Below are 27,332 nucleotides of genomic sequence, written 5' to 3'. Positions count from 1 at the left end.
TAGCACACTGCCTGTTACCACACACATCCAGCTATCATCTTCTCCCTGAAAAACAAACTCAAGCTTGTAGTGGTGGATGGTGGGTCTGTGTTCACTTTGTGCTTATAATATGACGTTGTTCCTGTATTAGTTTTACACAATACATACTAAATGAGATAAATTACATCGCTATACGACCCCCACCACCACCACCACCCACGAGCTGGGCCGTGGGTCCAAAAAAGGTTGTGGACCACTTCCGTACAGCACAGCTTGAAAGTGTTCACAGAAGTAAAGAGGCCTGCTGTAAATTATTTGAGCGTTTTCTCTTTGGAACGGTTTCAATTGGTTGAAAAATATGGAACTTTGAAAAATGTCCCATTGCTTTTCAATGGGGAAATCTTCTCATACCAGCTTTTCATCATCTTTATCACTAATCGGACTAGTGGACCCACTAAAAAAGTCATCAAAGGGGGTTCCCACAAAGTACGGCACCGGCCCAATCTGTCTGCAAAATATCGTTGGCCATTTGAGATGGCGATAAGAGGTAAGAGGTAAGACACTTCATTGCTCTCCGGGAGAAATTTCCATCACAACCGAGGCAAGACATGAGAGACAAGAACAATAAGAAACAAAATAAGAATAAATAATAATAAACAAACAAATAAATATTTGACAGAGCGTTTTGTGAGGTCAGATTTTTTTGAGAAGGCATTTTTGTGACGCAAATGTATTTATCTTTTGAACGCATATAGTTTTGAGAAGCCAAAGTCTTTACTTAATTGTCCCCAGGAACTAAGTGGAACTACGTTCTTCATGGAAATCTGACCAGAACTGGACTTAGGAGACCAAGTGGGGGGTAAGTCGCTGTTGTTGGACTACAATGCTGATGGGGATGTCGTACAGCCTCATGTCAAAAAATCCCAACTATCCTTTTAAGTTGGACAGGGCACTCACATTTCGCCGACACCTGGAGTCACTGCGGAAAAAGCTAACAACACGCGTTGGGCTCTTGAGACGACTGGCTGGATGGAGCTGGGGTGCTGGCAGTAGGACCCTCCACACAGCTACCCTTGCTTTGGTTCGCTCGGCTGCCGAGTTCCGAATTCACCCGCTTGTCGTAGTGCTCACACTCGTCAAATAGACAAGCCGGTTAACGACGCTTTGCGCTTAGCGACTGGATGCCTGCGTCCCACACTGACAGACAATCTGTACGTATCAGCAGGTATCCAACGATCTGAGCTTCGACGCAAGAGAGCCACACTGTTTTCTCACAAGCACGGCATTCAGTACTACGAGCTGTCCGAGTTTTCCGACTGACTTTATATGCTTTGCAGATCTTTTGCCACATGGGGGCCGAAAAACAAGAAAAAAAAAGGAAATGTGTGGATTAGATCATTTCAGACTGAAAAAACAGGGACACTCACGTCCATCAGCATGTAGCGTTGTTGCTCCATGAGGGTTGGAGGGATGAACCTTTCCAAAGGACCATAAAGACATAAAGAAACATGAGTCTGTATCACAATACATTTATGATATCTTAATCTTTGTTACTTTAAAGCTGGAAAACGCATATTTTAGTATCAACTTGGCTCTTTGTTCACATTGTTTTCTGTTTAAAAAAAAAAAAAAATCCAAATACTTCTTCTTTCTTATTAAATAATCTTCAGCGATGTTCTTTTTGTGATGGTATGATTTTATTCTCATAATATTGAACCTAATTTGCCAAAAATTACAACTTTATTCTTTGCATTGTATTATATATAATATTACAACTCTATGGTACTAATATTACATTATTTTTTAAGTTTTTTTCTCACAAAATTGTTTTCCTCTCGTGAGAATAAGACTTAAGATTTTCTCTTAATATTTTGACTTTATTCTCGGAAAATTACAACTGTTATTTTTTCCAATTCTGCTGTTGTTTTTTTCACCCCAAACATTTGAACTTTCCTCTTGTAAATTTTCTTCTCGTAATTATGACTTCCCCACCAACTTAATTTTCCAAAAATTACAGCTTTATTCTTTGTTTGTGTGTGTTTTTTTAATGACATATTTCCACTCTATGCTACTAAAATGACATTATTTTCATTTTTCTTCATATTATCACAAGTTTTTTTCTCATTCAATTTTGACTTTTTCTCTCGTTCGAATCAGACTTTTTTCTCTTAATATTTTGACTTTATTCTGGTAAAATTACAGCTTGTTTTTTTTCCTCACCAACTATTTCACCTTTGTTCTTGTAGATTTTCTTCTCGCAAATATGACTTTATTACCATATTTTTACTTTATTCCCGTAACATTATAACTATTTCTGCAACCTAATTTTGCAAAAATGGCAACTTTATTCCTTGCTTTGTTGGTTTCTCATATTACGACCGTCTTTTATCTTTAATATTTCAGTTCATGCTACAAAAATGATGTTATCATTCCTCATAATATTATGTTATTCTCATAATAATTCTCATAATTTTTTTCTTAATATTTTGACTTTCTTCTTGTGAAAATTCTCCAGATTTTTCGGTCTTAGAAAGTTATATTTTTAGAATATGCAGTGAGCCAATTAAATACACCCGTGGGCCGCAAATGGCCTCCCGACACCTCTGCAGTACCAGCTATGAGCTCAAAATGCAAAAGTATTACTGTCCATGTGTTGTAATTAGGGCTGTCAATTGATAATATTTAATCGCCATTAATTTATTTTACATTTTTTTTCACCACTGAAAAAAATACAAACAAAAGCATTTACTAGGAAGATATGTTTGGATGGACGGTATTTCCCCGTTTAGAAAGAAAACTAGCTGAATCCTCTAGAGGAATCCGTCATTGCACTGTACTTACGGTCGTTTATATTGAAATATAACTGCATGTTGTGTGTTTTATTCTATTTATTTATGTATGTTACACGTAACCACATTTTAACTCTTGTTTTTCTGGTCACCGCGCGGCATTGGGTCGGCGCAAGCCGTCATTCTGAAAAAATATCGTTTGAGGTCACCCAGAACGCCGTTCCCGTGTGGATGAGAGGCTCAAACGACAAAATACTTTGCAGATTTGACCTGAAAATGTTATCTTTATTGTGTCCCAACTCACTCTAGCCGGAGTGTTGGTGTGGATGAGGTGCTCCAGCGAACTCGAATACGACGACGACGTAGACCTTGAGCAGAGACGCCATGAGATCTTCGTGAAGACCACCCTTGGACTTTGTTTGGCGAAACACCGGAAACACTGAACGGGGGCAAGGTGAGAATGATCAGTATACAGACGGCTGCAGTGGATAAAGGATTAGACTTAAAATGAGCACTCGGAAAGATGAAGGACGGCGTCACAATGTGTTTAAATAAACCACAACTCAAAATGTTGATTGATCAAGTTGAAGGAACCCAAATATCGCTTTTACTGGGGAAATCGCTCAGTGGAAAGTGAAATAAAATGTGTTTTTTAACTTTACTATTTATTTTAGGGCCAAAATGGAAACTTATGCTTGGTTAGTTTCGGAAACCGACGGCTGCGGGAGGTCCTACCAATGCAAAGCGTATTGCATATTGCGATCGTCATTTCCGGTAAGTGTACGGTGAGTACTGAATTTGGGACAGCACTTCGCCAAGCCTCCTTTTTTCACCGAGAAATCAACTATATTTTTGTATTTCGCCTTTCTTTAATAGTGTCCTGTATTTTAACTTTAATGAAGAAAAAAAAAATATTCACTGCTTCAGCACAGCTTCCGGTTTTCTCGGGTAACATCGAATGTGAGACATTCAAAATAAAAGCACGCTAGTAAAATAACACGGTTGCGCCACAGTGGTGGAAATGATTGTGGAAGATCAGTAATTGCCTGATTCACCATAATTTTTCCCGAACATTATTTTATAATAGTACGCTGTCAAAATGTGTGCCATCAGGAAATAAGTGCACTGTTTCCATTACACGTCCCTTGCAATATAGCGGTGCATTATCACTCCCTCCTGTATCACTTTTTTTCAAAAATTAATTACTAAATGATCACCGTTTGGTAGTTGAATAGGGCCTATTATTGGTAAAAAAAAAAATTTAAAAAAAGAAGTGCATATTTTAGCAAATTGTACTTATTCTTGTCCTAAATGAAGCATTTTCAAGCATAAAAATGTCTCGATGAACTGAAACACAACGCAGAAGAAGCAGTCATTGTGAATCTAGTACTGTATTCTACATTGGCCACTAGGTGTCGGTGGCGACCAGGTCCCCTATTGATAAGCACGTTGCCGTACTTTGTAAAAAAAACAGAGTGGAAAATACACCAGGTGCCCAACTTACGAACACCCGACTGGCGAACATTCGCGGATACGAACACAAGCCGACTGGTCTATATTTTATTTTATTTTGCCTTGTAGTCGCTCAATCAGTATTTATACTGCTACTGGACATGCTTGACCAGTAGAGGGCACTGTGACACTGCTAATGCAGCCTTAGAGCTAATGAGACCAACAGAGGAAGAGTTAGACTGGGGAGAGACAGTGTAAAGCTAAATGGAAAGCTAAATTATACAACCCGGACAGAGCATGTGATTGAAGTTTATGAAGAGTTAATAGGCCTGCTTAATTCTACACCACCCACAGAACACTACCTCTTTTAGAAGAGTCTAACCACCACCACCATTTGTCCTTTTTTCAATAACTCCTCCTCCACCACCACGACGACGCATGCTCGACCACTCCTCTTCAAAGGTAAATAACATTTATCAGTACGTATTATTATATATCACTTTTATTATTTTTTTTCATTAATTATCCTCGTTTAATATTACTACTGCATCCAAACTCATATTTCCATACATACACATATACAGTATATGTATACACGTACATGTAGTACCTATATCATTGGTAATACTACCTTTTCCCCTACTTAAGAACAATTTAACGTAAGAACGGTCGTCTGGAACCAATTGTGTTCGTAAGTTGGGGACCTCATGTATTCCATTCCTACCAGTCCCCCTGTTGAGGTGAGCTTAATAGCAGTCGATCGGCATGTACAAAAAATTCGGACATGTTGGCAGGTCCGCACTAATATTGAAAGTCCTCCCTGCCTCTCACGCCCCCCCCAAAGGGGACCCGCCCTGCTATTTGAGAAGCACTGATGTGAATGACTGTAGTTTCCAAATGTATTTACTAATCTAACTGCACTTGCAGTCAGCACATGACTGTTGAAAGCTGCGTATTCTCAGATGGGAACTTGACCAAGGTGACTTGGCACATCATCCATCCATTTATCTTCTACCGCTTATCCAAGGTCGGGTCACGGGGGCAGCAGCCTAAGCAGGGAAGCTCAGGCTTCCCTCTCCCCGGCCACTTGGTCCAGCTCCTCCCGGCCAGTTGTGAGACAGTCTCTTCAATGGCCTCCTACCGGTCGGAGGTGCCCTGAACACCCCCCCCCGGTGTCCTGAGTCACCTCATCTGGCTCCTCGCGCTATCAAAGTATTAAAGACAGACACACCTCAAAGTAAATAAAAATGTATTTTTGTGATTCAGACACACAGATCGGCCGGTCAAGATGAATTAAAAAATAATGACGGCCCCAGGAAGCCTCAGTCCGTGATCATTTCATACACGCCGGATGCTGGGGGAAGAAGCATCATAAATATCAAGGCTCCTCAGAGCGTCCGGGTGGTCCAACGGCCGGAGGCTCATTTCCGCTGAACTTGTATGAAGGATGAGGGCGGCTGGATGGCTTTCTTGCGGGAGTCTGGGGACAACCTCTGGGTCGCCGTTGGCAGCAGCTGGTTCCGTTTGATGATCTGCAAGGCCAGCTGGGTGTTCCCTGCAAACATCGCACGCACCCGCGTCACATCAGCGGCAATAAACACTCCACGTGCGAACGCTGCTCTGCATCTGATGATGCGTTTACCTCAAAAGTAATCGGACAAATTAAATAACCGAAAGTAAATGTTTAAAACAAGAACAAAAAAACATTCTTTAGAAGGTAGTGTGAGTGAGAGCTGACCGTTCTGCAACTCCAGGTAGACTCCCAACAGGATGGCTTCAGGTGGGATCTCCTTCGTGTTCACCATAGATGCAGCCTGACAAAGACGAAGTCCACGTCAAGTGCAATCAACAAAAAACAAACAAGAATGTACATTTTGCACTGTTGGATCTTAAGGAGGTTCAAAGTAGAGCTTCAAAATGCAAAAAGAAAAAATAGGAGTGAGACAACAAAATGTGTTGAGTAAGCGATTTATTATTAACAGTGAAGTAGGCTGTCCATCAGATGATCAAAAGTTTAAGACCATGAAAAATGGGTTTGGGCATGCTTGATGCCAGGGTTTCCAGGAGGCTAGTGGGAATGATGGCTTCACGGAAGGCTTCCACGGTCTGGAACTGATGTCCATTTTTGTAAATACATCCCCAAATGTTCTCCATTGGATTTAGATGAGGGGAACATGCAGGTTGGTCCAAAAGAGTGAAGTGCAGCGTCATTACCACACAGATGAAGGCCTTCGGTCGTGAGGGATGCCCCTGCGACATCTCCACATAGCCAGCTGCCGTCTGACGCCCCTGCGCAACCTGAGGGTCCATTGTTACATTGAAGGATCATGATGGAGCCGTGTGGAAAACATCTCAGGTGGGATCTCCTTGTCATGCCAGTAACGTTGGAAGCCATCAGGAGCGTCAAGGGAGAATAAAACTTTCTTCCATCTTTCAATGTCCCATCTTTGGTGCTCTCTTGCTAATTCCAAAGACTCGAATTTGTGGCCTTGAAGGAGACCTTTTTTTTTCTTAAAAGCCTACTCTGGCAAATGGTGTCTGATGGTTATTGAATTGCACTCGGCACTAGTAACAACCTTCATTTGGGCCGAGGATGGTCCCATGTTCCTCCCACATTCCAAAAACATGCATGTTAGGTTAATTGGTGACTCTAAATTGTCCATAGGTGTGAACATGAGCGTGAATGCTTGTTTGTCTATATGTGCCCTGCCATTCTCTGGCGACCCCGCCTGTTGCCCGAAATCAGCTGGGATAGGCTCCAGCATAGGTAGGTATCAACTTATTGCCATCTGGAGCGAGTAATGGTCTCACCTTGGCCACCCCAATAAAACATTTCCTGCTCCACCGCCGCACAGAGCTAATATGTCCTTCATGCTCCGTTTCTCGCTTTTCTTTGGACATTTTATAATGAAGATAAGACAGTTTTTTTGTTGCATGTGTCATCAATAGCAACACTTACTTACCATGCACGATGTGAATATTGAGAGGGTGAATGAAAATACATTTCTGGGGATCATAATAGATGAGAACATATTAAAAATATACAACATAAGGTGGCGAGAGGTACCTCAATATTGAATTAAGCTAAATTTGTCCTTGATCAAAAGTCATACTCCATACACTTTACTGCTGTCTGGTATTACCACATCTAACTTATTGTGTGGAGATATGGGGTAATAACTATACAAGCACTCTTCACTTGCTAAATGTCCTGCAAAACACATCAGTTAGGAGAATCCATAATGCCGCGTGTCGAGAACATACAAATCCTCCATTTCTGAAATCACAAATATTACAATTTGCTGATTTAGTACATTTTCAAACAGCTAAAATGATGCATAAAGCAAACAATAACCTGCTACTCAAAAATGTCATGCAGCACTTTTTAACAAGAGAGGAGAAATACGATCTCGGGGGGGGGGGAAAACTAAACTTAAAACACTCACGCCACAACGCTAAAAACCCCAGCGTTTCAGTACATGGAATTAAATGATGGAACGGCTGGAGGAAGGAACTCAAACAAAACACCAACATGAGTCATTCAAGAAACAATACAAACAGTTGATGCTTGCAAAACACAAGGAAGAAGAGTTTTGAACCACTGTGCACAAAATGCTATGTCTGATCACTACGACGCTCAATACTCTTTCATTCTTGTGAGTTCATTGTCAGTACTCACCCTTTATTACAGATAAATCCAGTTATGCCGGATTATTATCTATTTACTATTATACTAATGATGTGATATTTATAACGATTGAGAAAAAACCCTGACAGTGATATTACGACACTGTTACATTGCATCATTCTCCCAAGTATCAACTGGTTAAGACTACATCGGAAAACAGGAAGTTTACATTCTTCATGAAATAATAATATAGCTAATATATTGATGGTGTTCATGTCATCATTATGTTAAATATTTTTTAAATATCTGTCTGGAATTACAGCAACTCATTTTTGACATAACTTCATCCCCGTTTTGAGTCATTGCGTCCAGCTTTAAATGACAGAGATTTTGCCAAGCTTACGTTCATCTAAAATGTGCTATCAAAAAAAAGAAAAAAACATGTACAAATATGCTCACTGAAAATGGAAACACGTGCCTTGATAGCCAACCACTTTTTTTTTTTTTTTTTTTAAGTTCCGCGCACCCTTCTGATGCTGTCGACAGCGGGCGCCACTTGCTGCCACTCGCTCATCTTCCTGTTGTTCGTAATGCCGCCGCTGCGTCCTCCAAGTTCCGCTTCTTCGTCTTCGGCTTCTCAGCAGCCATGACTCAGACGAAGCGAGCGAAATGCGATCGAGGGTGGTTAAACACGTACGCCGCATTCATGAAGCCATTTTGCATTGACCGTTTATGGCTAACTGAAGGCGTGGAGAGGGCGTGACCTGGGCTGGAGTTGCGTTCGCACATTTGGACAGCAGGTGAAGCACAAGTTGCTTTTTTAGGTTGGAATATTTTTGTCTGTATGCACGTTTTGGGTTTCTGGCGTACGCAAACGTTTAGTCAGATTTCCCAGCACAGATTTATAAGTGAGGCCCCAGGTCATTACACACTTTTTTTTTTCTGGACAAAACCATCAACCCACTGATACCAGTTGAGAACCACTTTTATAAAATCAACTTCCATACTTGCGTAGGCATTCTTGTTACCTGATGAAGGCACTTGCGAGCTTTGTCATATTCGCTGCGTAAGCAGTAGGCGCTGCCCAGGTTGAAGAGCATCATGGCCCGGGCTGATGCCACGCTGCTGGGGTAACACAGAGGCGTCTGCTTCCCAGCTGCAATCACACACAACCAAAACATGCTCATGCTTATTGCCGTGTTCAAGAGTCATTGTTTGGGTACAAGTTTCAATCAAATTCACTTACAGGATTCAACAGGCTCGTCTCCTTTATCAGATCCTGCTGGGGGTGGAAAAAAAAGGAGATTACGCATGTGTGGCTGTTAGGGATGCTTAGGATACTTCCGCAACGGAGCGCCACGGCCATCTTGTCGTATTCCTACGCATTTAACGCCTTTTTTGTCATGCAAATGTGCTACTCTTTCTTTTTGAGAAGCCAAACTCTTTAAGTAACCCCAATAACTAACCAGAACTACGTTTCTCATCATCAAAATCCGACCAGGACTGGACTTAGGGGACCAAGTGGAGGCTAACTTGCTGTGGATGGACTACACTGCTGATGGGGGTGCCATACAACTTCATGTCAAAAAAAATCCCAACTATCCCTTTAATTGGTTCCAGACCTCACTGTGATATGTAAATTTCCGCCAAGTAGCATTCCTTATTTATAAATGGAATGTTTTCATAGATTGAGCAAAGAAAACCTGTTTACGACAGTCTACATACACTTTAACACTATTAGAGCCCTCTAGACCTGAAATAACACCCCTATAGTCACCTTTACACTCCCATTACCCAATATAGTAGACTTAACAAGAGAAAATAAGACATAAGTCATAGAAAACCTGTTTACGACAGTCTACATACACTTGATTATTAGAGCCCTCTAGACATGAAATAACACCCCTATAGTCACCTTTACAGTCCTATTACCCAATATAGTAGACATAATAAGAGAAAATAAGACATAAGTCATAGAAAACCTGTTTACGACAGTCTACATACACTTGATTATTAGAGCCCTCTAGACATGAAATAACACCCCTATAGTCACCTTTACAGTCCTATTACCCAATACAGTAGACACAAATAGAGAAAATAAGACACATGCTCGGCTGTGTTCCGGTGGCGCGGACAGGAAGTGACGTCGTGGATTGAGAGTTAAGTTTTAGCTTGGCGTGGGTTACGGCTGCAACAGTAACCCAAGTTAGGGATTATTGTGAGATCATTCAAACCTGCAATAAAAGATCATGTCTGGTGCTTGTGGTTCACCCGACATTATAGTAACATTACTGACACCTAGTGACCAGCATAGACTACTACATTTGACCACAGCATCTTTCAATGAGTCTTCTGAATGCCTTATATTTGTACTTTACTTCATGTAGCCATTTTTATGCTTGAAAAAGCTTCATTTAGGCAAAAGAATAAGTAAAATGTGCTTAATTGCGCATATTTTCCACTACTAATAGGCCGCATTCAATCATGAAACAGCGTGATTTATCAACATGAATATATTTTTGTAAAAAGTAGCTGCAATGATGCGTAGAAGCAGACCTGGGTCTTGCTCGCTGCTCTGCGTGCCCATCGACACATCGTTGACATTCTCTGGGTTGAGGTGAGCGATTGCGTCGGAGATCCTGTCCAGTGACATCAGGGCCTCGGCGGCATAGAGGTGACCAAGGAACCTAAACGCAGCAAACCCAACAAGCTGTGTTATTCCAAGCAGTCGACAACAGCTTACGTAAAAGTCAAATTCGAGGCAAAAACTTACTTGAGGGATCCCGACAGCTTTGTTTGATGGAGCAGTTTCTCAGCGTGGTTCAAAGCCATCAGGTTATCTCCCAACGCTAGTGCAACGTAGGCACTACACGCCAAGATGGAGCACCTGCACGTCACACGTCATGCAGCGTCAAGAACCGCCCTCTAGGTGTGCACAGGTTTCATTACCTTAGGTTTTCGACTTCCTGTTTTCTGAGAGGAGACGATGGCGCTGCAGAGAGCAACTTGTCGGCTTCCTGACCTTTACCGCTGTGAAACACACGACGTGTATCAGACCACACATCAACCAAACCGTGGACCAGATAAAGATATGTTTCATAAGCTCAGTAGAGATGGGGGCGGGACTAAAAGCTGCAACTATTAACTCATTAAATACAAAGACGTATTTTTACCTTTTTAGAAACCCAAGCCCCAGATTCCAAAGACGTACAGTATTTATACGTCTTTAATGCTTTTTTAGCGCCAGAGACAGAAAGAGGTGATGATGCAACTGCACGCCAAAAATATATTTTTCCACTTTTAAAGCAGTTTTAAGCCATAAAAACGTCCACAAGATGGCAGAAGTGCATTGGATAAGAGCTTGGCATCTTGGATCTTTTGCATAGAAAATCTTTTGCATACCCCCGCGACCCTAGTGAGGATAAGCGGAATCGAAAATGGATGGAAAGAACTTCACATACATATTTGGCTTTGAGTTTGTCTAAACTCATTTTGTGGAAAACATATCGGGATATATATCGTATATCCATAACATAAATTCATCGGGATATGAGTTTTGGTCCATATCGCCCAGCCCTGTGACAGGCCCAACCCTAGTTGGTGTGTGTGTGTGTGTGTGTGTGTGTGTGTCTGACCTGCAGGCATCACTGTTCTCACTGCCGCTCTCTGTGCTTCCTGACTGACTGGAGCTCTTGGAGCTGTTCTCAGTCTTTGCATCCTGCTGTTGGTGTTCAGGCAACAGCAGGAGAGCGTTCCTTAGGCAGATGGCTGCAAACTCCATACTGGCTACTGGGATGGCTGCTGATTGGCCCTCACTGCACCACACACATACACAGCACAATGAGGAGAATCACCAAGACGTCCAAGTACTGTAGTCTAACACTTTTTCCACGATGAAAGACAAGGTAGTGAGTGCATGCGCTAACCTGTAAATAGTGTTCTGCATGGACTGGGAGGCCAAAACAATTTTGCGATGGTAGCCCTGTCCTACAATTGACTGAACAATTCCTTTTTTACAAGGCAAACCTTTGTTCTCCTGTTCTGAACCCTAAAGGCAAACAATGACAAAAGTCCTCTTATAAAGCAAGCATAAAAAAACAAGCAACATTCCAACATTAGCAACATTTTAAATTGCACTTGATGTTTTTAAAATGACCTGCAGATACAGGAGATCCCTGCTTTATGTGGGAATGCGTCTGTGTAGGCTCTCAGTCGTACAGGAGTTGTCCAACGAGGGAAAGGCTTCTTGAAACGTCATCTGTACTTCTGTGAAGAAGGCGTCGGACGCTTCGCTCCTCATCCGAAGAGCGTCAGCGAACTAACAAGTGTTGGTAACCAGGCCTTAAATAGTCTTAGTGTAAGGAACCAATAGGAGGAGGGCGTTGGCACACCAATTCCGCCCACTCTTACTGTATTTAAGGCCTGGCTACCAGCACTTATTAGTTCGCTGACAAAGCTCTTCAGATGAGGAGCGAAACGTCCGACACCTTCTTCACTGAAGTACAGATGACGTCTCAAGAAGCCTTTCCCTCGTTTTATGTGGGAGTTACGTTTTGCACGTAATTAATACGTGCCACTAAATGACGTTCTCCTCCGATTTCGGATCAACATTTGCAATAAAAGCGATGTTGGCATAATTAGATTACAGGTCCAGAACCATCTGTCTTCCATTGCCATTGTTCACTCGGAACACAATCCAGGTTGAAGCCCTAGATGTGCCTCACACACTTTGTAAACACGTTTAGAGTACAGTAATCCCTCGTTTATGGCGGTTAATTGGCTCCAGACCCGACTGTGATAAGTACACTTCCACAAAGTAGGACTCCTTATTTGTAAATGGAATATTTTCAGAGTTAGAACATAGAAAACCTGTTTACCACCTTCTAAATACGTTTTTTTTTTTTTTTAACATTATTAGGGCCCTCTAGAAATAAAATAACACTCCTATAGTCACCTTAGACTCATACAATCCAATAAAATAGGCGTAATAAGAGAAAATAAGACTCATGCTCGTGTGTGATCCGGTGGTGCGGACAGGAAATGACGCCGGGGGTCTAGAGTTGAGTTTTATCTTGGCGTGCATTACGGCTGCAACAGCTCATGTTAGGGATTACTGTGCCTGTTGAGAGATCATGCAGACCTGCAATAAACGCTTGTTGTTCTGCAGATCAAGTCTGGTGCTTGTGTGTCTCACCCACCATTACAGTAACAGTGACACCTAGTGACCAGAATACAGTACTACATATGTTTTATGAATGCCTTTTATTTAAAAAAAAACAAAAAACGTAAAATGTGCTTAAATATGTACGCATATATTTTTGACTAATACTGTAGGCCGTATTCAACCATGATTTATTAATTAATACATTTTTTATAAACCGTGAGTGAAGCCGCGACATTCAAGCTCAAAGTGGTGAGGGACAACTTTATCAAAAGTATAGATACTCACCACTAATGATCCATCAACAGAAGGAATTGGAATGACGCCGCAGAAGTTGTATAGAAATGTCACTTTTACGTCTCAAAGCAACTATGCTGCGTTCAAGGACCGCCGAACAGAGACGATCAGCAAAGCGTGAAGACATAAACGTGTACAAACGATGGGCTTTCTAACAGTGGTACATGCATGCTGTGAATTGTCCCTGTATTATCACGTATTTAAAAATTGTTACCCGCTTGGTGTGAATAAGGGAAAACAAAAATCTGCGAACTTGCAGGGCCGTGAATGCTGAATGGAGAAAGCGTGAGGGTCTACTGTACATTAAGTTTTACACAAAATAAAACAAACTATCCTGATTGAGTCACCTGAATACTAGAAAGTCTAAAACCACAGCAAGAAAAAAAAAATCAATCATGATAGCAAAAAGTTGAATGACATTGGGACTGTCATACCCCCTTATTGGCAGAGATGCAACACTCGGCGAGCCGCAGCCACAGCCGAGGGTTGGAATGGTAAACCTGCACAGCCTCAATCAGACACTCGAAGGCGGCCAGAGGCCTGCCGATGTGCAGCAACTGGATGCCACAGTTGTAGAGGAGCTCGTAGCGTTTGTTGGCCAGGAGCGCACACATGGGGATACCTGTGAATTTCTTGGCTGAAGACAGAGAGCAAGGGAGAGCGGGAAGAAAAAGGGGAAAAAAAAGTGAGGGGGGGGAAAAAAGGTAAAATGATGCACTGTACAGTTCTGAGCAGATGTTCACTGTGGTGTCATTTTTTTTTCAAATGTTAATGCCTGTCTGAGAAGTGTACAGTATAAAGTGTATGATGAGGGCTTTTACAGCCCTAAAACATATATGATCATTGGAAACAAATTAAGCTGGCTACTTCATGGACTTAGCGGGCTATTAGCGGGCTATTTTGGGAACCTATCCCCCGTGACAAAACGAGGGAACACTGTATCTGCATTATTACCTTGATTACCATTATAACCACTCTGAAATAATGTACTTTACAAGTTTTGAATCCAGTAGATCCAATTGAATTATGACCTCAACATGACCCCTTGGTAACTAACTTAACTAACTTGTGCAGCAGAGGCCGCCATTGTTCCATGTATGAGGAGACTGGAAGAATATCACTTACAATGGAAGTGTGGATGTGTTTTAGCACTGAAGCGATGATTTAGGATGACAGAAGTATGGTACTTTGTACACACAACAGGCTCCTCTTAACCAATCAGGAGAAGCTGAACGGAAGTCACCGTTGATACACTACACTCCTGATGGGGACGTCATAAAACTTCATGTCAAAAAATCCCAACTATCCCTTTGAGGTTATGTTCAGGAGAGCACAACTGTTAAGTAAAAGCTTCACGTACCAACAAGAAATCTTGGAAAAGAGGACAAAAGTGCTGCTTTGACTCACCTTGCCCGTTACCGCCGTCTCCCAGCTGTGCGCAAGTGTGGTCGTTCTCTTGTAAAGCCTTCTTGAAGTAGAAAACGCCAAAGTTATGCTTCCCCATCGCAAAGTGGATGCAGCCGAGGTTGTTCCAGAACATACACCGCATGCACTCGCCTGAACGAGGACCAGACACAATTCAAATGCCGTACAGGCAGCAGAAGTGTTGAAGCTGCATTCGTGCAGGTTGACATTTTAATCAACGGGATCCTCGGCTGCCTGGAGTGAACAGCATGCGTCACCTGTCTTGATGGGCCCGGGGTGTTCCGCTATGTTGGAGCTGTTGAGCAGCTTCACCGCTTTCCGGTAGTTTCCTCGCAGATATTCAAAGTTGCTCTTGAGGAATAGCGAGGGCGCAGACTGACAGGGAACAGAAAATGACCTTCATGAGTTCAAGTTAAGCTCTCCCGGAACGATCAGCCATACAAAGACATTTACTGTATTGTAACAGAGAAAACACAACACTAGCAAAAACATTCAATAAAATGTGGTAATGTACGCTCGAAATAATTATTACATCCCGTACTAACCGGCAAGAATTCTGAGCCCCACAAAAGACCCTTGTTCACCACGATAACGCCTCATGGAATCAAGATGATCGTGACACAGCAAAGGGATGAACCCAGAACGAAACCCAGCAAGAAAAGCAGGAGTAAGAAGACACTTTGCTGCCACAGCCTTGTGGACTGTTCATGTGTTCCTACTTTGCTGCATGACAAACATATACTAGACCAGGGGTGCCCAAAGTGCCACCCGGGGGCTATTTGCAGCCCGGGACTCTTTTTGTTGGCGCGCGGCACATTCTAATAATATAATTTAAACAAGAAAACTACAAAACAAAGCACAACAGCAGCAAAAATGAAAACATTTGTTGTAATTTTACAAGAACAAAACCGAAATATTAAAAGATCAAATTGAAATCTAGCGAGAAAAAGTCTTAATTTAATTGGAATAATAATATTGGAATATTATGAGGAAAAAATAAGCATAGCGTTGAAATGTTATAGATATATGAAATTATTAAATATAAAAAATAGTACATTTTTTAAGTAGGAATTTGATCAGAAACCAAACAAAACAAAGGAAAATGAGTTTGTTGAAAAAGTTACAGTGTTAGCATCAAGTCAGAATACTATGGGACTAAAGTAGGGATGTCCCGATCCCATCTTCAGGATCGGGATCGACTGCTGATCTGCTGTATTTTGAAGATCAGATAACATCGGCTTCCGCCACGAGATCGGGCCCATCCGTTTGTCGTATTACGTTGGTAACTCTGGGCCACACCCCAACATGTCATTAGTAATGCGCCTCAAAGCTCGACCCCCGCCACGCGCAAGAAGAAGAAAACGCTCCATGGTGGCGGAATCTCATCACAACCCGACCAACATGTCGAAACAAGGGCGAAAAACCTTGGAAGCTCCTCTGTTACGGAGCGTGAAATCACGCTAGCGGCGTTAGCTTAGCTGGATGAGTATATTTTCACTGTGTTTTTTACAACGGTTTAAAAAAAATAAAATGGGAAATACTGAATTTGGAAAACAATAAATCAGATTTCATAGGGCCCAAACAGAGTTTGCTAAAAAAAAAAAAAAAAAAAAAAAAAAAAAAAAAAAAAGAGTCACCTATTCATATCACACCACATATTGATCTATAACCATGTCAAATGATGAGTCCCACCCTAAAAGTATTTTGCATGCCTGTGTTTTCCAATTTTATCTTTTATTGAATGGACTTTTATTGGATCTTTTATTGGCTTAGGCACCTGACTCAGAGGTTTGTTACAAAAGCAAACAATATGGTTGGTCGTGCGGTGTAATGAAAAGGAACATTCGGCAATACGTATTTTTAATGCTATTTTCAGAACCATATTCAATTCCACAAATTCACGTGTGACAAAAGCTTATTGTTATAAAACGGGTGCCCGTTACGTCGATCGCGAAGGTAGTGTGGGTCGCTTGCATAAACGTCACTTTTGTAGACGTCACATGTAGACGTCATTCAGCTGACATTAAGCTCGCTTCCTGATTCGCTCTTGCTGCCCCGCGGCAATGGTGAACATCACACCTCCGGCTACACACGCAGATGCAACTTTCATCTTTACCTGACTGGGGATAAACTACGAGTGGGAAGATGCCTTTATCTATAACAAAAGAAAAAAAGTCAATTGTTTGATGGCTTGAACTCCACTATGGAAACGTGTGATTTTCTACACTTCCGTTTCTTTAACTATTATTTCATGATGAATTGGAAAATGTGCCCGTTGCTGAAACCTTTTTAATACGTTGCCTTGACTTTAGCTGCATTGTCTTTTGCATAATCATTTTTATTTCTTGTATATGGGTCATGTCTGATAGCAAATGCTAACTGGATGACCTAAAAAGTGCAAGCACCCCGATATACATGTACAATTTCAATAAATAGACAATAAATATACATTTTCTATATTTCTAGTAGGAGGTAGATGTTTGGGACTTGGTCATTTTAAAAGTAGCTCACAGGCTGGAAAAGTGTGAGCACCCGTTATAAAAATATATAATGAAAGAAAAAAAATCGGTGCCGGATTTAGATCGGAAGCCAAAAAATGTGGATCGGGACGTCCCTATTTTTCAGTGAGTGGTCCCTAATGCAAAATGTTTGCACATCCGTGTATTAGACAGTGTGATCATGTGACTCACGTTTCCTGCTGTGTTCATCACTGACTTGATCTCCCTTTTACACGCCTTGGAGGATTTCATCTGGATGTAGGCTCTCACTTTATACTGCAGAGGAGGAGGAGTCAAAGCCATGAATAGCAGGTCACCGAAGTGGAATCAGCTCTAACATACCTGGTGCATCTTGGATTTAGCTGCCTCAATCATAGCTGAGAACTCAGGCTTCTGGTTCCCCCCGTTTTTGTTGTTCTGAAAAGAAACAACGGGGTGAACTTAATTTGCGGATACGGATGACTGAGGCTCGGCTGAACAGAAAAGGCCACGGACGTGAGCGGCGGGTACCTCTCCTTTGCCGTTCTTGTTGCTTCCTTGCACAGACACTTTATCCAGCACGGCCAGCAGGTGCAGGGCCTTCTCCGGCTGGAAGGTGAGCAGGTACAAATCCACCAGCAGGAAACACACAGCCTGGGAAAACTTCTCTTCTAGGACAAATACGAGAATGACTCCACGCCAAACTGGGCGGCTTACATTTTAAAGCAGGGGAGTCCAAGCATTTTTGGACCACATGGTGAAAAATGAAAGGATGTCTTTTGTGTTAAAATGACATTATTTTTCCTTGTAAAATCACCCTATTCTTGGAAAATTCACTTTTTTTGCTAGATTACAACTTTTTCCTCTTAATATTTTGACTTTACTCTAGTAAAATTAATGCTGATTTTCCCATTTTCACTGTGTGTCTGTTTTTTTTTTGCAGTTTTCTTGTTAAATTATATATTCAGAATGCGCCGCGGGCCAATCGCAAATAGGCCCGGGGCCACACTCTGGGCACCCCTGTTTTAAAGCCATCACACATTTCCCATTTTGTCTGTAATGAATACATCCAGTATTGTTCATACGCTGTATTGCTCAGCATGCATACCAAATGGCTCCAGAAACTGATACAGCTTCTCTCCAATGGCGATGGCTTCAGAGTACTGTCGCATATGATAGTGGATGATGGCTTGATTGTAGTACAACAAGCTGTTTTCAACGTCATCCAGCCCGTCAACGTCCTCTGTTGCTGTGTGAACCTGGAGGCGAGTGTTGTTGTTCTTAAGATACAGTATGACTCAAAATCAAGCATGTGAGCTTGTTACAAGTGCTTACCTGGTTCTTCATGGCCATGAGGCTTTGCTTCAGAGTTCCGGTGGTAGTCTGACCACTTTTGTAGAACTCCACGACAGCTTTATTCAGAGCAATCTTGTAGTCCTCCTTGTTCAGCTCCTGCAGGGCTTCCAGGTGCCTGAGAGACTCATTGTACTTGCCGGCCTGCCAAGACAATACGGGCATGTTTAGCCTCATTGTTGTCTCATCTGTAGAAAACATTCACATCTTAGCTTTGCTTTATAGCTGGCAAATGCCAACATTTACCAAAAAGGAGTCATACGCGCAGGCGGCCATTTCTTTCTCTTGGGCTGTGATTCCGGGTGATGAGTTGTCATGCTTTGCCTCGTTTTGCTCTGATGGGACAGAAAAATAAGATGAGTTGGATCTCCCACAGAAACGTCGGTACCAATCCTGTACCACGTCAATACAGGACCACCGTACTCCGCCAAGCGCGGCGCGGAGGTTATGCTTTTGCCAGCATCTGTGTTCACAATAACGGATACGGAAATTTTCAGGATTGGCCGGAAATGTGAGATGGAAGAACTGATTCAATTTTGGGGGTGATCCAAAAGTTCACCCTTTCCCCCACTGCTAATTACCTGCTATTACTTCCATATTTCTCAACCCATTCAGACCGTTCCAAAGTCAGGACATTTAGCCTTCCCGGTTCATTGCGCTATCATGCTCGGTGTTAGCATGTTACCATTGCTAGCATGCTAACATTAGCATACTATCATTTTTAGCTATTTTCCATGGGTAGACGCATATACAAACACTCAGCACTATCATGCTTGGTGTTAGCATGCTAACATTAGCATACTAACATTTTTAGCCATTTTCATGCATATTCTTGTAAAATGGTGACTTTTTCCTTAATCCGTTAGAACGCGACTCTATTGTCTTCATATTTGGATTTTATGCTTGTAAAATTACGCTATTCGCATAAAATTCTCACTTTTTTCATAACATTCTGACTTTATTCCTGTAAAATTTACTGCTATTTTTTTCATTTTTGCTGCAGTTTTTTCCCCTCTTAGTTTTCTTGTTAAATTATATTTTTAGAATATGCAGCGGGCAAAAAAAAAAAAAAAAAAAAAAGAACAGCTATGGGCCTCAAATACACCCCAGGGCGCACTTTGGGCACCCCTGTTGTACATTCTTATGTACTGATTCAGCCACTGTGTAAGCACCATTTCAAAAGTATCAATTTGGCACCTGTATCAGACCCTGTCTACATATATAAACTAGTTCTGAACAACACAACAAAAACAGACATTTGTTAAAATAAACATAAAAGAAAACTGACAAATATCGATCTAACCGCGCTAGGATGGAGCCGACACCAATAGTACGCTGGTACCACAGCGATAATATCGAAATTTGGATCGAGCCTCCCACCTCTAGCGCGTTGTGTCGTTGTTTTGAGCCATTTCGACATTTTCGTGGGTTGACGTTAGCGTAATCCGTCACGAGACGCGTCTTCGCTCATTCATCCACCCCCAGATCTTCCGACCCTGCATCGGCATTGTTGACGCTCATCACAAAGCACAGTACGCGCACACATACCATCGCTCCACATATAACAAACGCATGGCAGCGCTGCAGGCGCATCAGCGAGGCTAACAATAAAGTAGCTCAACAACTCTAAATAATAAACACAAATAAACAACCAAACAAGTGAAACCGATGGCTACTTACACCATATGTTTAAGTAAGATTTACGTCTACGTTCAACTGACTCCTTCTGGGCTAACCAGCTAGCATAAACTAATCACCTTACCTGTGTTTTCTGCCATGCTTGGACTTGACTGGGGACAGTAAGAGATTCTTCAGTTTTCAGTTCAGGTTCCGATTCAACTGCTCGCCTGTATAAGCTACGTAAATGTGAGTTATAGTTTTGCACACTGCCGTGTTTGTCAGAAGGCGGCTCACACGCACACCAAAAAAAAAAAATCTGTCACTTTCTTCTTCCTCGGATTTATGGCGGTTGGCAGCCATTACTGTGGCGCATTAGCGCCCCCTTTCAGTTGTGTCTTAGTTGCAGTCACAGCCTCACAATGTCTATGCCTGTCATAGACATAGATAGACGCCGCATCGAGTGGGTTTGTCCACTGCTGCGAGACGTCAACGTCGCTGCCATATTGGATGTGTCAAGGCTGCGCTGGAAATGAATACAAGTCAATGTACTTGCTTTCAGAAAGCACCTTTCTACAAAGAAATTTAAGTTAATACCTCTCGTTTATACATTCACACGCGCACTAATATACTTGGGAAACTGTCCCCTTTTTTCTCGTTAGAATACAACCTTTTTTTCTTATACTTTATTCGCTGTTTTGTTTTTTAAAACTATTTTTTTCTTTAATATTTCAACACTCTGCTACTAAAATGAATTGAAATATTTTTCCTCATAATATTACGACGTTATTGTTAGATTATAACTTTTTTTTCTCTTAACATTTTGACTTTATTCTTTTAAAATTACTTCTGATTTTAAATGCATTATTATTTTTTTATTTTATATTATTAAATTATATTTTAAGAACGTGCTGCGGGCCAATAAAACAACACACCACTGGCCTGGTGTGAGTATGGCCTAAGATGACGTAAATCATTATTTGATTAAGATAGCATGATTGTAAACCATGAAAGCGCTGTGCATTGTTCCCATGTCAGTCTAAATGACTCATTTCCAATCCTTTCTTGACCAACTGAAAGCCTGGGTGATGCGTGTACTGTAATGCACACTTCCATACAGCACAAATAGATGCTAATGCATTGTTGGTATTTCACATTAGCGTCTTCTGCAAGGCACTCAGCCTGAGTGGTCTTGTGAGGAAGTGAGCACGTCCTCATTCTGCTGTGCTGCTGATGCTGACAGTCTCTCTCTCTCCCTCTCTCGGAAACAATGGTAAGTTCTTTTCGGACACTTTAGCCTGAATAAGGCGTTGTTCTGCGTGATTTGTTGCTTGCGTGTTTTCCTTGTTTGCAAGTTTTGTCCCAATATGTGATTTCATCATGGGTCGTAATTCGGCGACCGTGTTTTGACTACCGAAAACCAAGATACTCAAATGATACTCGGAGTTTACTCAAAGATGACACAAATTCCAAAGAAGAACACTGAAAAAAATCATTCCAAAAACAGCGGGACACAGGAATCACTTTTTCCACACAGGGGCCATGTAGGTTTGGAATTTTTCCTCCCTTAATAATAAAAAGTTTCATTTAAAAACTGCATTTCGTGTTCAGTTGTGTTGTCATTGACGAATATTTACATTTGTTAGATGATCTGAAACATTTAAGTGTGACAAACATGCAAAACAATAAGAAATCACGACGGGGGCAAACACTTTTTCATGCAACCACTATGCGATTTGTAACGGTATGTTACTTTTTAAATACAATAATGGCCCATATTTCCAAAATCGATTTTTTTAAGTGTTTTTTTTTTTTTATCATTGCACCCGAAAGGTTCCCGGGGCCCGGTTCGGCCCCACCCACGGACCGGTACCGGTCGGGAGCCCTGCTTTAAATGAAAACATGTCATTCCTTGCTGGATTGATGGGCTTCCACGTGTTTACTTTTGCATGTGATGCGGGCTTTGCCGTAAGACGGCGGCCACGCTTCCGAATTCATTCCAGTCAGCAGAAACAGGGTGGTGATCGGCAGAACAGGATTCACAGGATTTTTGCAGCTCCGTGCAAGTCAAGTGGGACCGTACAGGAAGAGGGGAAAGGGTGTGAATGTGTAACATAAGAAGAGATGAGCTTCCCTTTGCCTCTTAGCTGTTGGACAATGAGCAAAAAGGAGTAATGAGTGGCTTGGGGCAGCAGAGGAACCGAGGGAGGAGTCTGAAGGGAGTGCACCAGCCAAAGGGAGGGGCACGGCTGTTTTTGTCTTGAGCTGGAAGACGGTCCACAGCTGGCTCCAGCTTTTTCATTCTGCTGTCTTTTCTTTTCCGGGTTATCCCCGCTGGCACAATGGATAAATTCCAGACCGTCCTGCGCTTCCTCATGAACCAGAAGGCCACCATTGGCTACAGTTTTATGGCGCTCCTCACGATAGGCGGGGAGAGAGTCTTCTCCATGGTGTCCTTTCAGTGCCCCTGCAACCATGACCAGAACTTTGCCTATGGGCTCACATTCCTGCTGGGCCCCGCTGCTGTGCTGCTGGTCTTGGGTCTGTTCTTTAACAACAGGTTGTGGAGGCTTTACACGGGATGCTGCCTCAATCCCATGAAGCTATGCCCCCGCGGGAACTGCTTTGGCTGCTTCCAAGTGTTGATGAGCATCTTCACCGGGGCGTGCGTGGCGCCGTTGATGTGGCTCTCCGTGGCTCTGCTCAACGGGACCTTTTACGAGTGTGCCGTCAGCGGTCTGGATGAAAACGTGGTGGTGGATCTGTTTTGTAAAAACAAAACCATGACGTGTCGGGAGGAGCTGGCCCACGTGCCCTGCGGCAGGTCCAAGTTATCCGCTGACGAGCGCATGGATCTGCTGCTGATGTTCAGAGCTCAGTCTCAGGTAAGGAATGCTCACTTCAGTCTAGTCATACGACAGCCGCGCTTACAGCAGACCCGGACCTGGAGGCACCCTCACTTTAGTGACGAGACTTAACAAGCCCCGACGTGCTACTTGGAGGTGTATGGAGATGGAACCCTGCTTCTGAGCTCAGTTCTTTTCAACTGAAAAATGAAATTAGAGTGTTTTACTTGTTTTTTTGGTTGTTTATGTGCCGTCGATCACAGGCAAACAAAGCACAGCCAGTAGTAGAACAGATGCATCACAAAAAACAGGAGCGCAGAATACAAAACGCAACAAAAACTGCTCTTACATCACGGTTCATTCGTTCCAGACCTGACCATAAGTGAATTTTGACTATTTTTGTAGTTAGAGCACAAGAACAACCCTCTGAGTCCGTGTTTTAACATTATTAGAGCCCTCTAGACATGAAATAACACCCCTATAGTCACCTTTACACTACTATTACCCAATATAGTAGACATAATAAGAGAAAATAAGACATATAATGCATAGAAAACCTTTTTACAACCATCTAAATACACTGTTTAACATCATTAGAGCCCTCTAGACAAGAAATACAGTAACATCCCTACAGTCACACTTTACACTCTGATTACCCAATATGGTAGACATAATAAGAGAAAATAAGACTGGTGCTTGCGTTTGTTGCTAGAAATCTGTTCCCTGGGAGAACAGAGTGAGTGGCGGACAGGAAGTGACGTTGCGGTTTTTCTCAGAAATTTAGAACTTTTTTCTCATAAATGTATGACTTTATTCTCGCAATATTACGACTTTATTCTCTTAAAATTACGCCTTTATTCCAAAATATAACTTTATTCTCGAAATTTTACAACTTTATTAATGTAATATTACGACTTTATTCTTGTAATAATGTTACTTTTTTTCTCTGAAATTTATGACTTTATTTTCGTAAATTTACAACTTTATTCAGGTAATATTACGACTTTCTTCTCGTGAATTTACAGCTTTATTTTCATAAATTTATGACTTTTTTCTCGTAAATGTACACATTTTTTTCTCGTAAATTGACGACTTTATTCTCATGAATGTACAACTTTATAGATTTTTTTTTCGAATGTGGCCCTAATACTCGTTGTAGTACTGAGCCACGAAACAGCATGATTTATGAATAAATGTGTTTTTGAAAAACCCTGATAAAGTAAAGCTGCGAAATGGCGAGGGATTACTGCATTAAAAAATATTCCTTTTTTTTTTTTGCCAAATTAAATGTTAACAATGTAAATTGGACCGCTCTGACGGGTGATACGATAGGGTTATTGACCAGCATGATGCGTCCTTTGCCGTGTACGGTCTGTGACATAGTGAAGCATCGTGTCCTATCGTTCCACTCTACAGATCCTGGGCTGGTGCATCATCATTATCGCCACAACCACCGGGCTCCTTGGCACCTGCTACACTAACTGCCGCTCCAAAGTCAGCTTCTTGCAGCTCACCTTCTGGAAGCGCTACATGGAGAAGGAGAAAGAGCACTTTGACGCTTACACACTCGAGTATGCCTCCAAACTGGCGGAAAGAAATCTACACAGCTTCTTTGACAACAAGGATCCTGATCCGTTCCCTTTCCCCAACCACAAGGCTTGGGAGGAGATCTCCGCGCTCTATACCTTCTCCAGGAGCGAGCAGTATTACAGCACGCTGCAGAGGTACGTGGAGAGGACAGACAGGGACTTTACGCCAGAGAAGAGACCTGTTATGGACTTGGAGCGTGGAATGGAGATGAGCTAGAGCGGAAGAAGACAGCAGACTGGTGAAACTGTTCCAGGAATAAAGAAGAAAGACTAAGGAAGGGCACAACCACGAGATGATCCATCTGTCATTAACTGCATTTTAATCCCGTTCAATCCATCACAAGGATACGGCTATTGATTGATACTAACCGTCATCAGTTCTACTAACCCTAATGCAGGGGTGTCCAAAGTGCGGCCTGGGGGCCTTTTGCAGCCTGCAGCTGTTTTTTTGTTTTGTTTTTTACATTCTAAAAATATCAAGAAAACTAAAAAATAAAAAAAAAAGAAACCAACAACAAAAATGGAAAAATCAGAAGTAATGTTACAAGAATAAACATTGGAATGGAATGGTAAATATAAAGAGGAAATATTGGTAATTTTACAGAATATTATGAGTAAAAAAATAACGTTATTTTAGTCACAGAAAGGTGAAGGTGGGAAAAAAGTTATAATATTAAGAGAATAAAGACAGAATTTACAAGTAAAAAATTGATGTTTTTCACCATGTGGCCCTCGTTGGAAAAAGTTCGGACACCCCTCCTGTGACACATATATGTTCATGCAATGGCAAAAAAAAGTGTGCAACAAGCATATGTAAAGTGGCATGAGAAAGGTTTGGTGGTAGTACTTAAGGTACTTAAGCATCCATTGGTGGATTTGTGTGAGCAGAAGCAGGGTAAAGTGCTGTGTGTGCCAGGAAAAATACACTACTGAAGTTTTGACGGGGCTTTCTTTAATATTAAAGAAGTTATTAGAAAGAGGCCAAGGCTGTGTCTCAAAGCAAATACTTCAGTCAGTACACTTTAAAACGTATACTGTGCACAAATTATGACAGTGTAGTACTTCCCCCATATCAATTTGTTGCATCATTTACCCGCTTCTTCTTCTGTTCACTCCTTTTCCACCGCTATCGGCTGCTCCTCGGCCGCATAGACATCGATAGACGCCACATCTAGTGGGTTTGTCCACTGCGGTGATACGACAACGTCGCGCGCCATACTGGATGTGTCAAGGCTGCGCTGGAAATGAATTCAAGTTAATGTACTTACTTTCATAAAGCGCCTTTTGACAAAAAATGTAAGTTAGTGCCTCTCATTTATACATTCACACAGGCACTAATAAACTTAGGAAACAGTTAGGCACCACAAACAATCACAGTCACATTGTACGGCGTACATTGGCGGCGTCGTCAACGTACAGCCGCGCCCAACGACGCGAACTGGCTCCTGTTGTTCATTTCAAAGAGCCGGCTCTTTGAGCCGATTCGTTCGCGATCGACACATCACCACAGAAGACGACGTGTACTGCAGTACGCAAGTGCGCAAATTGAGACACAGCAAAATGTCAATATATTTAAGTGCTTATTTCTAACAAAACTCACCTGTCTTATGTAACATGCATCGAAATAACCATCCTCTCCTCTGATGGTATTATTTTTCACAAAACATGTACAAGAACCAGGCAAGATACTTGAGAATATTGTTTCAGGACAGCAGACTTACCATTAAATGTGTCGCCACAGTGGTGATGAAGCTGCGAGGAAGAACTACTGTTGATAGTTGTCGACCTTTGTGTCTGTTTGAACCATTAAAAAACACGAGTGTCATGGTCTTAATGTCTCCATTTCATAGCCAACTTATTTATTAAAAGCCAAAACTTGTTTTTCAAAAATATTCAAATGATTTATTTTTGCGTCATTTACGTCATTCTATCCAAATATACAGTTAGCGCACATCAAGCCACTGCGTGAGTCCAACTGTGTGTTTTTTAATCACAAAACGCCATTCCCTGTTAGCATCCTATTAGCTAGCTAAACAAACCGGCAAACGGAACCGGAAATTACGTCAATTGTTTGTGATGTCGTCAGCGGGTGACTAAATTTTTTTTAACACAAATCACGTTTTTATAGTTTAACATGCATCAAACAATTCAAACAACATCAAACAAATGCATGTAAATGACAAACGAAAATAATAATCACGTCGTCAGTGAAGGTAAAATTAACATTGTTCATTTATCCCTTTTCTTCATCATTTATATGTATTTATATGCACTTCCAATTGTTTTCTGCATGTGAAACTATGAAAATGTGTTTTGTGTTAATGATGCTAACCAAGGTTCCGCCGTACTAAACAGATCGAGTCAACTTTAAACACATTTTCAATGAAAGCTGTGTAACATTTTGTCTTTTTATATCATGGGAAAAAAATAATTTGTCCTGTTGAATTTTAAAATCAAACTGTTCTTTTCATTTACAAATGATTACTTGAATTTTCTAAAATGAGGCTATTTGGGGGGATTCCAAGAAAAGAAAAGAAACTTGAAAATGTCTCAAATGTAATAATGGTTGAGAGCAATTGTTTTATTCACAAAAGTCGATTTTTAAAAATAACGCCAAAGCCAAAAGCAGTTTGAATTCTTTAGAAAACTCCTAGTTTATAATTTAATTTTGTCTATTGTATAACAAACGAAATACAGTACTGTATTTTACAGTACAGTA

At 41.5% G+C, this 27,332-nt stretch overlaps 3 protein-coding genes and 1 long non-coding RNA gene across 13 annotated transcripts in view; 2 read left to right on the top strand and 2 right to left on the bottom strand.

The window, feature by feature from the left end:
- Positions 1-5,306, bottom strand: part of LOC129184864 (sodium- and chloride-dependent transporter XTRP3-like) — an 18,938-nt gene extending 13,632 nt beyond the window's left edge. Inside the window, exons 1-2 of one of the 3 annotated variants that reach the window (XM_054781299.1) lie at positions 3,073-5,306; positions 1,407-1,455 (exon numbers count right to left, since the gene is read on the bottom strand). The gene's annotated coding sequence lies outside the window, so the exon portion shown is untranslated. The remainder of the gene's footprint in view (positions 1-1,406; positions 1,456-3,072) is intronic. The other 2 variants (XM_054781300.1, XM_054781298.1) reach the window with 2 other exon arrangements.
- The window catches only part of LOC129184867 (uncharacterized), an 8,529-nt gene extending 208 nt beyond the window's left edge, over positions 1-8,321 (top strand). The window contains exons 2-4 of the long non-coding RNA XR_008571990.1: positions 772-838; positions 3,078-3,222; positions 6,384-8,321. This is a non-coding gene — a long non-coding RNA (uncharacterized LOC129184867). The remainder of the gene's footprint in view (positions 1-771; positions 839-3,077; positions 3,223-6,383) is intronic.
- Positions 5,453-26,653, bottom strand: cnot10 (CCR4-NOT transcription complex, subunit 10). Of its 8 annotated transcripts, XM_054781295.1 has the most exons (22): positions 26,335-26,653; positions 25,707-25,851; positions 24,710-24,826; positions 20,324-24,550; positions 18,808-18,896; positions 18,544-18,705; positions 18,317-18,467; positions 17,740-17,879; positions 17,572-17,646; positions 17,422-17,505; positions 14,989-15,106; positions 14,714-14,863; positions 13,741-13,943; positions 11,775-11,896; positions 11,484-11,663; positions 10,798-10,878; positions 10,622-10,735; positions 10,405-10,535; positions 9,095-9,130; positions 8,877-9,004; positions 5,959-6,034; positions 5,453-5,775 (listed from the first exon to the last, which is right to left on the bottom strand). In XM_054781295.1, the coding sequence occupies exons 4-22, from the start codon at positions 20,337-20,339 to the stop codon at positions 5,642-5,644; spliced, it is 2,190 nt and encodes a 729-aa protein (XP_054637270.1). In that variant the 5' UTR covers positions 20,340-24,550; positions 24,710-24,826; positions 25,707-25,851; positions 26,335-26,653; the 3' UTR covers positions 5,453-5,641. The 8 variants fall into 8 exon arrangements, with proteins under 8 accessions (XP_054637270.1, XP_054637267.1, XP_054637269.1 ...); XM_054781292.1 differs by having other exon boundaries at positions 24,710-25,851; XM_054781294.1 differs by having other exon boundaries at positions 20,324-24,826.
- LOC129184866 (calcium homeostasis modulator protein 5-like) lies at positions 21,201-27,139 on the top strand. Its single transcript, XM_054781301.1, has 2 exons — positions 21,201-23,063; positions 24,441-27,139. The coding sequence occupies exons 1-2, from the start codon at positions 22,521-22,523 to the stop codon at positions 24,828-24,830; spliced, it is 933 nt and encodes a 310-aa protein (XP_054637276.1). The 5' UTR covers positions 21,201-22,520; the 3' UTR covers positions 24,831-27,139.
- Positions 27,140-27,332: the final 193 nt, after the last annotated feature.

The sequence above is a fragment of the Dunckerocampus dactyliophorus genome, chromosome 7, assembly GCF_027744805.1.
Source record: "Dunckerocampus dactyliophorus isolate RoL2022-P2 chromosome 7, RoL_Ddac_1.1, whole genome shotgun sequence".
Taxonomy (NCBI): domain Eukaryota; kingdom Metazoa; phylum Chordata; class Actinopteri; order Syngnathiformes; family Syngnathidae; genus Dunckerocampus; species Dunckerocampus dactyliophorus.
Note: the sequence above shows the minus strand (reverse complement) of the source record. Positions and strands in the feature narration are given on the sequence as shown.

Coding starts and splice junctions, on each gene's coding strand:
- cnot10 (XM_054781291.1), bottom strand. Junction 18,706..18,807: donor GCGCGTATGACTCCTTTTTG/GTAAATGTTGGC, acceptor TTGTCTTGGCAG/GCCGGCAAGTACAATGAGTC. Junction 6,035..8,876: donor CTCGCAAGTGCCTTCATCAG/GTAACAAGAATG, acceptor CGTCTTTGTCAG/GCTGCATCTATGGTGAACAC.
- LOC129184866 (XM_054781301.1), top strand. CDS start 22,521: ATGGATAAATTCCAGACCGTCCTGCGCTTCCTCATGAACCAGAAGGCC. Junction 23,064..24,440: donor TGTTCAGAGCTCAGTCTCAG/GTAAGGAATGCT, acceptor TCCACTCTACAG/ATCCTGGGCTGGTGCATCAT.